Source organism: Triticum aestivum, chromosome 5D, assembly GCF_018294505.1.
Source record: "Triticum aestivum cultivar Chinese Spring chromosome 5D, IWGSC CS RefSeq v2.1, whole genome shotgun sequence".
NCBI lineage: Eukaryota > Viridiplantae > Streptophyta > Magnoliopsida > Poales > Poaceae > Triticum > Triticum aestivum.
The window spans coordinates 70566648-70580462 of record NC_057808.1 but is presented as its reverse complement, the minus strand read 5'-3'; the positions used below and the strand labels follow the sequence as shown (position 1 = coordinate 70580462).

At 40.0% G+C, this 13815-nt stretch overlaps 1 protein-coding gene across 1 annotated transcript; it reads left to right on the top strand.

Annotated features, from left to right (window-relative positions):
• Nucleotides 1-12367: 12367 nt before the first annotated feature.
• LOC123124367 (splicing factor U2af large subunit A) lies at nucleotides 12368-13604 on the top strand. Its single transcript, XM_044544993.1, has 2 exons — nucleotides 12368-12453; nucleotides 12766-13604. The coding sequence occupies exons 1-2, from the start codon at nucleotides 12412-12414 to the stop codon at nucleotides 13240-13242; spliced, it is 519 nt and encodes a 172-aa protein (XP_044400928.1). The 5' UTR covers nucleotides 12368-12411; the 3' UTR covers nucleotides 13243-13604.
• The last annotated feature ends 211 nt before the right edge of the window (nucleotides 13605-13815 follow it).

Here is a 13815-nt window from a genome sequence, read left to right as displayed (position 1 = left end):
ACCAAGCTACCTACACTAAAACTACCAAGGTCTAATAATAAAACTGTCATGCCAATAGTAATAAATTGCCATCCTCTTAACAATAAAGTTGACATATCATTAAGATATAAAATTGTATCCTCTCAATTATAAAAACTAGACAATACCCCGCGTGTTGCAGCGGGATGGTAGTGTAATAAACAATTTGACTGAGAGGTGCACACGGTAAGAAAAAAAGAGTAAGAAAATAAAATTAATAAATGTTTTACAGCAGAAGATGGCTTGGATTTAATGTGTAACTCTGCAATCAGGTTACTTAGTATGATCAGTTCTCTAACCAAATTTGCAGAGGATCTTACCTTATATCATCTCAATGGAAAGAAGACAATACATCTGATGTGCTGCTAATAAAAAGTAGCAATTAATACTGCAATACAACATACATGTATGTACCTTGAATGAACTCCCAATGCTAAACTTTCTCGGGTATGTGACTTCGTTCAACTTACATATTGTTATATGTATGTATATCATCTAGATCGTAAAATAGACATCGTGGTAGTTTATGCTAGAAACAGTAGAAAGGAAACACAAGATTTAAGAGCCATACCTGAAGGCTATTCCTCCCAACAACTGGATGTGTTGCAGTTGAATCAATAGATATTGTGAGGAGTAGGTGGAGCATCCACGCGGACGCCAATTAGGTATCCTAGCGGCAGTGACGCAATGTAATGACCTGCTTGTGTAGTGGATTGGAATAAAATGATGACGAGTGATGAAGAAACATGAAGAAATAGTAAGAGATGTGGGATGCGCGCATGCCTGAACCTGCTGGGCTGCATGACACTTCAGGAGAAGGCGGAACATATGGCCTAATCAAGGTGGCTTCATTGTTTTGACCACATCAACATCCTCAGCAGCAGTGCGCCCTGCAACCGCTATTCCCATGTCCAATTTGGCCGGCATGGTCGATGACATGTAATGCTTCGCCCTCTCGTCCTGCCTCATTGTTGTCCCTATCTCGGCACTTACGCTGTCCACGACCACAACAAAATTGGTGCCATCGTCTTCCCGCACCAACGTCATCCTATGGAACTCTAGGTATGTACAGTCGTATAGTACCCACGTTGATCTGGGTTCTGCAGAAGAGATCGAGCAAGGGAACGAAAAAAATTATGAATCCTCGTCAAGTGATGAGGTCGTCGCTATTTATTAGAAGAAAGAGAAGGACATGTTATGAGGGATTGAGAAGTTGAATTATCAATGAGATAGTGGGGATGTGAATAGTCAACCGTTTCTGCTGCTTCTTTCTGCATGGAGAAGATAATGGAGTAAATCGAAGCAAAGAAAGAAAAATGAAAACATAAGTGATGACATGGCATCACGGTCGAGCAGAGAAATTTGATAGTTTAATTGCATTCTTGTTGATATGACATGATAGCTGAGTTGGCATGTGTGCATGTCAAGATAAATAGAGTAGTGGGGATCACACTAACATGAATATATGACGTGGCAGTGCATGCATAGACTAATGCAAAAATAATAATTATTTATAAGTTAAATGCATGACTTGCTTATGTGGCAGATTTTTTGCTTAGCTTAGTGAGAGAGAAGACTTAAATGCATTTCTTGGTGAGACGTTGAGGTGAACACTTTGCATGTTGAAAAAATTGGGACCAACTTCTTGAGTATGTAAGATGCCATCCTCATAATGATAAAATTGTCACCCTCTTAATAACAAACATGCCATGTTAATAATAACTAGTAGACTGCCCATGCATTGCCACGGGCATGTCAACTTTAACATGGATTGAAAAAATAGCCAATAACAAAAAATAATAATTAAAAACCACTTCACTTGCAATATATTTTGATAAAAAAATTGAAACATTGAACTCTTTATTGTGCACTTCATTACAAATGATAATAACACTTGAATGCTTTTATTATTTATGCTTAAGATTCGATCATCTCACGAAAGCATGTGTATTGTTATTATCCATTAATTAAAGACAAACACATGGAGTACTGTGTTCCCTTTAAACAAATCTGCAAGCCCCCAAACCTAGAACATAAGTGGGGACGTGTCCTGACAGCACATCATGCCAGACCAGAACTTTCAACTCTCATTGTGTGGCAATATAAAATGTCCGAAAAAATACAGCTCTCTGAAATAATGCAAGGCAGCCCCAAGATATCGAGGTTCTAAATTGCTAGGAGCTTAAATGCTTAATAATACAATCATGTTTCTCCACTTTGAGCCAGTCCAACGTGAACTACTTCATTAATACCTACCATCATTCCAAATAACCTGAAAAACCAGAGGTAAAAGACTATACAAATAAAAATTTCAGTTGAGTTGAAAGGCTCAAACTAAAAGCCAACAAATATTTGCAAGGTTATTTCATACTGCTATTTTATTCAGCACCAATAACCTCCTTGTCAGCATCATAATATATCATCCAAAATCATATTACCAGTTTTGGGGCAACTTTATACTACTTACAAATATAAAGAATAATATTAACTAAAAAAACCTTGGATTGTAATAGATGTGAAAAATACTACTATGTTTCAAGGAATCATATGGTGTGAGTATCGTCTGAAAGCTTTTAGGAGAAATAAGGATAGAGAGCTGGTTTGTTCAACGAAACAGATTGGCTCTGCTTACACTAAGTCTAAGTTCATCATCATTCATCATTGTTACATGTATAAATCGGGATAACACACAATGAATAAGAGGAATAAGGATAGAAAGTTGTTAGCTTCATCACAATGTTCATTTGCTTATACTTGAAGAAATAAGACAACATCTCCTGTGAAAAATTTATTTTTATTGACAACCGAATTCCCTCCATTTGTTAAAAAGATGCCTATTTGGTTCACCTGGAAGGCAAAGGAGAATTTCATAACATGTCTATGGTACCTTGCTAGAAGGAAAAAGATAATGGGTATACTTGGCTCAAAATGAGAATGGATGATAGGATTACATAGAGTTGTTTGTCCTTTTCGAAGATACAACTTTTGTAAGGAACTGTGTCAACGAATTCGCACAGAAAATATATCATCTGATTCCGGTAATGTATTAGAGCACACTAAATCGTATTTATGAATGTGTAGGAATCTGGACTCTTTAGAAGAAATGGACAGAGCAAATGAGCATGCTCCAATGCAGGTTGTACAGGTTCTATTGTACACATGTTTTTATACAAAATTTCTTAGAAACACAGGAATAAAATATGTTTGAGTAGGTAACAAAATTTGTTTTAGAAGATGATGACTTCCTAATATTGAAACACGTAACTGAACTCTACTGGTTTGGGGGAGTTGAAACGGAGGTACAAGACAAGAATGAAGAAATAGGTTTTATTTCTGTTACTCACAAACTACATGTACAACATTGAGAAGCTCCTTGTGAATCAAGCTTACAACAGTGAGCACTGAAAAATCATACTCTCTTCTTGCTAGCCGGTGGTGAGAACACCTTTGCAACAATTAGTATTGAAATGTTCTCCTTGACAGGTTCATGAAGAATGCCAGCAATGAAAATCTCATCCAGTATTTAGACCTAAATATTTCACCATTGGTACCCATGGGATTAGTCAGTACTAAAAAGAATGGTAGCTCTTGCAAGAAATTTCATATAACTCGATTGCTGGTTCTTCGGTGTCAAAATTTCAGCATATATGTGAATATTAAATCAACCTCACATACCATGGTTATTAGGAAAAACACTCATCATGCATTTTATAATCAATAGAGGCTATCTTTACCAAAGTTGTATTATCATCGTTGTAATATCCCAGATTTTCATTTGAATGTTCAAACTATTACTACAATAAAGATAACACAGAAAACCAACAGCCAAATACTTTTTAAAATATGTTTATAACACAAAATAAACAATAAAAAACACAATTTTAACAGTAGCATAAACATATTGCGCCATGAAGCAAATGTAATCAGTGCATGCACATCAATTTGTTTTCTCTAGCAAAAAACTATGGGTTTTTTCTAGCAAAAACAACCATACCTCCATTTATTTTGTGGCGCTTTTCCTTCTTCTTTTTATGCCTTCTTTACAGTTTCCCCTCAACTTTAATGAATTGGAAGAGCTCTTGCCTTACCCGTAAAAAAATGGGCACCATATGGAGAGCTAAACTGCACAACACTCATATATGTGAGTCTCTTGAAGATATCAAGTACAAGCAAAAGTATCAAAAGCTTTCAAGTTTGCTAGAAAATTGATAGCATTATCTGGAAGTTCACCTAGATGGCTAGATCCATGTTAACTTTTGAATTGTTAATATTGAATGTAAAAGGTCCAAGAATATACACAACTGGGCACTGTCACACATTGTCATTAGCTAAAAGACCGAAAAGATAAACATCGTAGGAAGAAACATTGATGCAATCCTCGAAAAATTGGTTAACAACCAATTTCAACGGATGCATGCTTGACAAGGAGACACCTCCATTCGAATATGTTGGCAATTAAAAAACAAAACTGCATAGTGGGAAGAATTGATCAGGCTAAGGCAGAAGGATGCAGATGCTGCTCAGGGATAAGTGATTCAGAAAAAACAATCCTCATCGAGGATCTTGCATAGTCTTGCATACATAGCTGGATCACCTCTACTATTAAAGGCATTTTTTTTCTATGACAACAAATTCAAATCTAGCCTGAGAGGACAGAGCACACACCAGTGAAAACAAAGATTAAGAACACAAATACTCAAATAAAATAAACCAAAGCACGAATAGGTTGGTGATGGCCTGCTCGGCTTGGCCCATCTATTCATGCAAGAAATTATTAAAATAGTTAGACCCAGAAACTAAATTTGTTATAGTTCCGCAGATCTTAAGCACCTAATTTTATGACAACCACCTCCTATAAAATTCTGTGCTGCAAGTTCACAATGACATGGCCCAACTAAAGCTCCTTCTCGTTCTTGTTCTATTTCTTATCTAGAAAACTACCTCATATCTCCCAAATACTGACTAACATCTACAAACATATGCATAACAAATTATCACCACATCACACGGGCAGAAGAGAACACATACCTTAGTCCTAGTCGGTGAAGATGTTAGATCTTTGCACGAGTGCCCACGTACCTTGGTGTAGAGCGGACATTGTCATACTTGGAAGTGCTGCTTGGATGGTGTGCTCCCATCAGCCCACATAGCAGGGGCCACTACTTGCGCCGCGCTCTCGGACACTGCTCTGCCACTGCCGCAACCACCAGCCACAAGCCCCACCACAAGCAGCCGACCAAGATGCTGAATCTTTCCATTAGTGATGCGTTCAGGTGTGCAGTTCATCTAGTAAATTAAAGACATGGTATAAATTATCATTGAGCAATGTGTGGGCAAAAAACATCAGTTCGTGTACTTGCAATGAAGATTCTGAATTTACAAACTATCTTGCCACTTCACACTCACGACTGGCTTATCTTATTCTTATCACTCATTACTCCTGAATAATATATTGGCAGAAAACAATGAAATAGAAAGTCATTTGATCAGTAGATGGAAGCAGGAGCACATCTGTAAAAACACCTCTAAAGCATGTTCGTTTGAAATAAGGAACAACCTTAATACAAACGATGCAAACCTTAAGGCGCGTTTTCTTACAATATTGTCTCGATCTGAGGACCCCAAATTATACAAAGTGCACCAATGCAATTTCCCTAGCTATTTCACGACATAAAGAGTTCCAGAACAACAATAGCAAAGCTACTGAACTCTTGCCCCAGTTTTGGTCCATAGGTTCCAGTCTGCCCAAGATCTCTTATACGTAAAAATTTGTCCTAATGGCCCCTCCTCGCGTTTCTGTCAAACAAATTCTCATTAAAATTTCTCAAACTCTAGAAGGAATCCATAAACCTGCAAATAAGTGTTCATAAGAACCACACCCCAAGGGATACACATGGAAGAAAACAATGAACATTCTAGTATTCAGTTAATGGGCAGTGTGCATAGGGCATCATATTGACTATATGATGTTGTGTCAGATGATGTACAAAAAAGCTTGGCAATACGATCAATGGCAGCATACTGATGCCGATGCCGCATTTTCATAAAGTTGTCTAGTCTAAACGAGCAAGGATACCATGTTGAAATTTATAGTGACACGATGATGTGAAACTGAATTGAAAACAGAATTCTAGTACTAAACATAAATTTTAAAATATGTCTACTGAAAGATGAGCAACATCAGATCAATTATCTAAATTGTGATCAAACACTGAAGAGATATATGATATATGATATGATAACAACACTAAGAATGTGAATGTTGTGATGAACTTCAATGTGATTATGTAGTACCTACTGAAGAGCACCTTTGTGACATGGAAGTAACTACCATATATATGTGGCCATCCTTTTTCTTTGAGCAGCTCCAAATCAAGCAAAGATATCTAAAAACCACTTGTGTATCTGTAGGCATATTTGTAATCGACATATTTATTGTAACTTGATTCTTCACTTCTGATTCTCTTGAATCCATCAGAATGGTCTTCTTGGTGCGGACTTCGTCCTTCATCAACTAAAAACCTGACCAAAAAGATGAATCAGCTTGTACACAAAACGTTACATCACTGACAAATTTCCAAGATGAATATATACTCTCGTTGTGAAGAGTTAGAACATATCCAGTTAATCCTAACTGAGAAGAGTTAGAACATATCCAAACTTCCTAGAGAGACATGTATTTCTAGGAAGCTTAGGCCGGGTTACAATTATGTACATATGTAATGTCTCAGGAAAATCGAATGAAAATTAACCGCAAGGGAGCTAGCAACCCCACCCTTTGGCTCAACTGTTGCACATTGGTGATGCCTGGGGAGGAACATGCTGCCCAGAAATGAAACCTATGTTTTGGTAGAAAAAAAACTTGTTCATAAGCGTGACTGAAAGTATTACCTTGGGTGCGGAGTCTGCCAACGCGCTCGGCTCTAGCAACAGCTGGCGAGGTGGTTGCGTGGCTTGGGGGCCATAGCGAGGATGTTGGCCAGGATGGCAGGCAAGCATGTCAAGATCGAGGATGTGGGGCTTCAGCAGTGGCAAAAGGATGGACGTGTGGATTCTCTCTTAGCAGGCATCACTGTCGACCTGCTAATCAACTTTTTTCTCTTGCTCTGGTTCTGCTATTATTCCGACATGTCGTGCTTAGTTTAATTTCCATATCATTCTTTGACTATGACTGATCAATTGACACCAGTCCTTTCTATGATCTACTACTTCATAGTTATTTGTCTTGTTTCTCTGCATCGCTTGCTGCAAAAATTAAAACTTTCAGGTGCAGGTTCACGAGAATGTTAGTAAAATATTCAAAAAATAATTCTCTTGAGCAGTGGTCATACAAAATGTGACATTGTAGGCTAGATTGCTACCTCAAGGTGCTCCAGAGATCTAAAAAAATAAAAATGTCCAAGGATCTTTTACCCATGTGCACAAAAATGGGCACACAATCAAAACTTATGACCTTTCGCTCAGATGCTGCAATTCTAACCTTTAGCTACTTCTCCCAATCATGAATCTGTTGGTAAAGTAATTATGGGCTGCATAAGCTACTGGATACACAGAAATATAATGCACTTGTTCTTGGAGTAACCTGCAACCAAAACAGCCATTCATGCCCATCTTCTTTGAAGTTTGAGGCAGCGGTTGCTCTACTTCAAGTACTGCGACAGTAGAAGGATTGAGATTCTCTATTGTTTTTGTCTAAAACCAGAAAGGAATAAGAAAAATAATATTTGGTCAAGGTTGTTGCAATTCCTCTAACAAATTTCTATGAAGTCCTGCTAGCTGGTATAAAATGCAAACTTACTATAGTATCACTGCCAACCTCTAATACAAATTCTTAACCATGATTCCCTTGAAAAGAATACTTTTCCACATGAAGTTATTGATAAAAAGGGACAACTTCAATGTTTCTAAAGTTAAAAGTACACAATAATAAATAGCTAATTCTCATGCACACCTTCAGCTAAATAATTACAGAGACGCAAAGTGGAACCATGTAGCACTAGTCTTACACACAACTCAATTATGAACTTACCTGGGTCTGGAACTCTCGCTCTATTAATCTACCAACTTCAGCTTCCTCCTCTGCTACCATATTCAATATTTTAATCTCTCTCCAGCAGTTGTGTTAAGTCCATTATCAGACCCTCAACCTGAAGAATGCATCAAACATAGTTATGTGCTTCCTCGTTGACCCTAACCTTCTTAAGATAAGTAGTATACTGAATTAATCAAGCACATGTTATGTTTAGTGTTTTCACAGCAAGCCATACACAAAGAGGAAGCACGGGATCATAGTAGGCATGCTTGAACACTTAATAATTTAGCAAGAACATGATTTATTAATTGTAAGTAATTTTCTTTAGCCATGTAATCTACAGTTTGTCTTGAACTGCAGTGCAAAAAGCCTCTCCACATATCCTGAAACAAAGCATCATCAATAAAAATTAGTAAAATCCTACCCATCCAAATTTATCTGTTGACAATATCTAGCGCTTAGTAGTTAAATAGGTAAAAAAACAACTTGGCTAAGCCCCCAGTGGTGCTGGTCTGCATACCAAGAAGATGGTGTAGCACTTGAGGCCGCCGTCCATGTCGGCGTTCAAAGTCGAACACTGGTTCGCGCATTGTAGCCACATCAAGGATAAGCAGGCCGGCCACAAAGTCCATGGCAGTGGTCGTGGGCATAATAAGTTCTGGAAACAAATTAAACGGATAGATCAAAAAATATACATGCCAACAGAGCTCTTTGCATGTTCCATGAGAACAACAATACTGAATTTGTTTCTTTTAGCAAGCCCGGCAGTAGTAGCAAGAAGTTCCACATATATATAATCCACATCTAATTCCTAGTGAAGTCACTTCGACCTAATCACTTAAAAGGTAAGATAGTAAGAAAAGGTGAAGCAAAAGAAAAGCACAGAAAAATTAAACATGCAGATTGATTACCTAAAGCATGCAACGTATCTAAAAGTTTGTTGCCTATGCAACTTCTCCATTCTAATTTAGAGGCTTGCTTGAGTTTGGGGAGAAATAGCTTAAAACGTGGACTTTTTGGGTTGGATAAAGACCTAAAGTATTGACTTCTCATGATTTAGCTGTGTCAGTAAGTTATTCTTGCTCAACCCCTAGGTAGGTGTTTCTCTTTCTAATTTGCGTATGATTTGATAAATCGTGTCTCTTCTGAAGGTTGTAGGAACTCCCAGTTACATGTGCCCTGAACTTATTGCTGATAGTCCGTATGGCTCCAAGTCAGACATATGTTTGCTAGGCAAGCATTCCTATCTAACATTCAGTTGCATGTCTTGCTCGCTTGTTCTCTTGGCTAAAAATCTGCAATTTTCAGGCTGCTTCATCTATGAGATGACTTCGCTGAAGCATGCATTCAAAGTATTTGGAAGTAGCTATGTTGACATGCTCTTTAAGTTAGAGCTCCTTCTTTCCAGCAAAAATATAAAAGAAAAAAATACAGCTCCTTTCATCAAAACTTGCATCTTAGATGATGTTTTTTCCTAACAGAATATGTAGACACTGGTAAACAAGATAAATGAGTCTGTTGCCGCTCCTCACGCCACCCACCGGCCACCACCTCATCATGATGCCAGGTGAGGACATCGACCAAGTGCAGCGGCGGAGCCAGACGAGACAGCTCAATGTGTTGGGGTTTAGCAAGGTGCGGACATTAACTAATTAAAAAAAGATTGTAATAAACTCTGATCCTACTGTCGAAATTACTTTCACTGAAAGAGATATATCGTGGGGCGAAACATTAAACTGGAATTAATTACCTTCGGATGGTTGCATAATTTCTTAAAGGCAGTAATATATGCCAAAACTTTAGTACTCTTTGCTTCTTCAGATATCAAGCGCTTAACCTGACAGGGTCAACCACAGACTCCTGTAAATATAACTCCGACTACCTTACATGTGCCTACTGAATATTGCTTGAAACTCAGAACGGTACAGAATTTCCTTACATTTTTGGAGTGTGTGAAGTGGTTGTACAGTGTCATCTGTAAGGGAGTCAGCTTGCGGCACACTACTTCAACAATCTATACATAAGCAGGGTTAATTAATGTAGATGAGGCACAATTATACAATGTAAAAAGAAGGAAGAATCACTATAAAAGACAAAATGGATAGCAGGTACACAATTCTTTTTGTGTTTTCTGAATGTACGATGAACATATCTGGCCAAATATACACCGGACAGGACATACCTTTGGTGGCAAGTGATTGGACAGCAGGGCATTCGTTCGTCTCAATATAACTGAATATCATTGAGAAGCCATCAGAAGAATTCAAAAGGTAATTAAGCTAGAGCCCATAAAATTGGAAGAAAATGCACCCAAACAATTCTGGAGGAGATTATTATAACATAAATGTGGAGAATACAGTTGTAAAAAATTATGTAGTGCAGAGTGCAGACAACCTTCTTCAGAGGAAAAGGGCTTGCCTGATTTACTTTTGCACTAAGCTCTCCAGATCTCTCAGATCCCAACTTCTTTTCTTCTGCAGTTGCTGTGGGTTCTCTTCCACGAATTATGGGTGCCTTCAGTTAGGGGCAAATAATGTGTTAAATACAGAGGAAAGGAAGATATAATGCAATTAACATGAATAGCACATGGTTTTAGGTGCACAACACACGAAGAAACTTGAATAACAAATATCTGAGAACACCACCATCTGTTAATAAATACTTCCAGATCTCATTCCCCGCTGCCACTGGTCCCCATTCCCTTCCACCATCGGCCCCCGTTTCCCGGATCCCCCGCTACCATGAATGGCAGACGGAGAAAGGAGAGGGCAGGGCATCCTAGGGAGAGGGATGAGAGGAGGCGTTTACCTACATAGGTCGCCATCACCTGCGTGTCGCCGCTCCAGAACGATGAGGAACTGATATGGCGTTGGTGGTGGAGACCGACAGTCGCTGTATAGACGAGAAGGAGCGGTGGCGGCCATGAAGCGGATCAGTGTTTGCAAAGAGATCGCCGGCGGAGAAGGGAGGTAGCGCAAGGATCGAGGACGCTCTGGAGGCGGCGGCTTGATGCGAGTGCGAGGGCAGGGGCGAAGGGATCTGTGACCTGGTTGGGGATCGAGGGGGAGGCCTCGCTCGCTCGCCCGTGCGTGCAAGTCGTCGACTTTTTTTCGTTGGTTTTTTTCGTAATGTTTTTTGACGTTCGATTCTCTCGCGTGCGAGAAGACACCTGGAGGTATCGGCTCCCTCTAACGTGGTTTTTGTTGGGGATCGTTACTTGGAGGTGAAGATGGAGGTGGGAGGGAGGACGAAAAAACCGGACGAAAATGGTGGGACGAAAATAAACCCGAAACGGAGACTACCAACTGAGAAATTAGGAGTAGAGATAATAATGACATGCTACCTACAGAAAAGTACTATGGTCTAAATAATGAAATTGCCATGGTACCTACAGAAACAACAATGGTGTAATTAATAAAAATTGTCATGGACCAATTGACAAAATGCCATGGTCTAAGAAAATAAAATTGCCATGCTACCTAAAATGAAATTGCACATGGCAAGTTAAGAAAAAAAGATCTCCTCTGAAAAACATTGTAAGTTTTAAAATTTTGCTCTCTATAACATGGCAATTTTTGGCTTTTGTATTGGCACGTGGCAAAACAAATAGGGATTTTTGTTCTTACAAATATTTTTTGGGGGATTTGTATGCTGAATTTTCAAATAAAAAAATCAAATTTAGAAAAACTTAGCTTCGACTAAATATAGGGGATTATCACAAAGTTTTCACAAACACCGCTTCAGCCCGCGAATCGACCTGTGGTTGGTTGGTTAGAGGGACTATGGTATCCCCAGCCCATCAGAGTTTAAATCCTGGTGCTCGCATTTATTCCTGGATTTATTTCAGGATTCCGGCGATGCGCATTCAGTGGGAGGAGACGTTTCCGTCGACGACGAGGTGCCTACGGTGACTTCGTAAATTTCAAGATGATATGCTGGCTCAGTCTTTCGGAGGTTCTCATAGGGATAGGATGTGCGTGTGTGCGTTCGTAGGATGAGTGTATGCGCATGTATATGAGCGCTTGCGTCTGTCTGTATTAAAAAAAACACCGCTTCAGCCCGAGTAGTAAGAACATCCACGGAGGAAAAGCGCGTTACAGCGTTACAGTGAACGACTCCTGAAAATTTGGCATCCGCCGCTGGAGTCTGCCCCAGGGCGAACGTTCGCCGCGCCAGAAATCATTTCCGTAATTAGAAAAGCAGCAAACGCCCACGGAATTCGGACACGGATTCCTACCTGAAACGTTATGCCCCACGGCCCGGCCGGCCTTTATATAGGAACGGCCCGACCGGCTACATAGAACGATCGCTCCATCCGATCCCACAGAGGGAATCTTCCGCCGCCGTGTTTGCCGTATCGCATGGCCAACTCCTTTCCGCCGGCCGATGCCCACTCCGACCAGGTTATCATGCATCTCTCGTCCCTCTCTTAACCTTTTTTTTTTCGTTCTGGTCCACGCGCGGACGCACGGCTGCGAACCCACATGCATGTTTTGATATGTTGTTCACCTTAATGTTGGTTTTTTTCCTCCTTAGGACTTCCCACTTGATCAATTGAGCGAATGATCTATTTTGGGCCCGATTAGTTCTGTTTTTACTAAACGGTTCGTATTTGCTTGCGGCAAGCTGGGTGACGGAATTGCGTAATTTGCTCTTTGACGACGTTTCATCACTAGTAATACATCCATTCTAACTTAATTTTGGCTGGATTGCAGCATGAGTGGACTCCGGTTGTTTTAGAGTGTAAACACATCAGGAAACCAGACGGTACTCCGCTCCGACTCCATCTTCACTGCATGCCAAATCGTCCAAGAACTAATGCTTATCAACAACACCCCACAAACACCATCACCACCGCCACCACCACCAACCGGCCTCCGGTGCCTCCCGAAGCCGGAGCGACCAAGGTGGTACGCCTGACCAAGATGCTCTCGCCGGACAATCGCCTCGAGGACGACGACGAGTTCGAAGACCTGGTGGAGGATGTCATAGAAGAAGCGCGCACATTCGGTAACCTTGTGAAGGTCGTGATCCCACGGCCCAGCCCCGGCAGTAATCCGGCGGTTGCTGGAGTCGGGAAGGCATTTCTGGAGTACGCGTGCCTCGACAGCTCCTCCCATTGCAGGAGGAGTATGGATCGCAGGTGGTTTGCTGGGAGGCGAATTGCTGCTTCGTTCTACCCTGAAGAGTGAGGACATGTTTGCTGCTGGAGACTACGGCTATGACGTAGACTGCCCCGAAGATGATGGATAAAGTATTTGGTAGTTAGTTAATCTTTTTTTTCCTAGTGCCTATAAGACATGCACGCAAGCACATTGTATGAATGTTCCATGTGTTATATGTAATTCAAACTAGGAAGTTCGAAGAAGAAATTGAATGATCCTATATGATTATTTTCAGATTAGCTTGGCAGATTAACAGTGCAAATTAAAAAAAAACTTGTGGCTGATTATCTGTTTACAGTAAAATCTTGTTTTTCACTAGCAGAACTTGAGTTTCCGTTCAGGATAGGTCACACTAATGTTATCTCAAAGTGATTGTTTGGACGGCGAGTAATTACCCTCAGTTTTCTCAAAACCTGTTTTAAGAATATTTTGTAGAAAACCAGGTTTTACTAACAATCTGTTAAGAAATCACTTGTAAAAAATATGTTTGGATTTAGAAAGCCTTAAACAAGGCACGTATAGAACCACGTTTGCCTACCTTTATGAAAAAAACTAGGTGGATGTGATTCCGTTTGCATGCAGGTGGGGCACACCAGATAA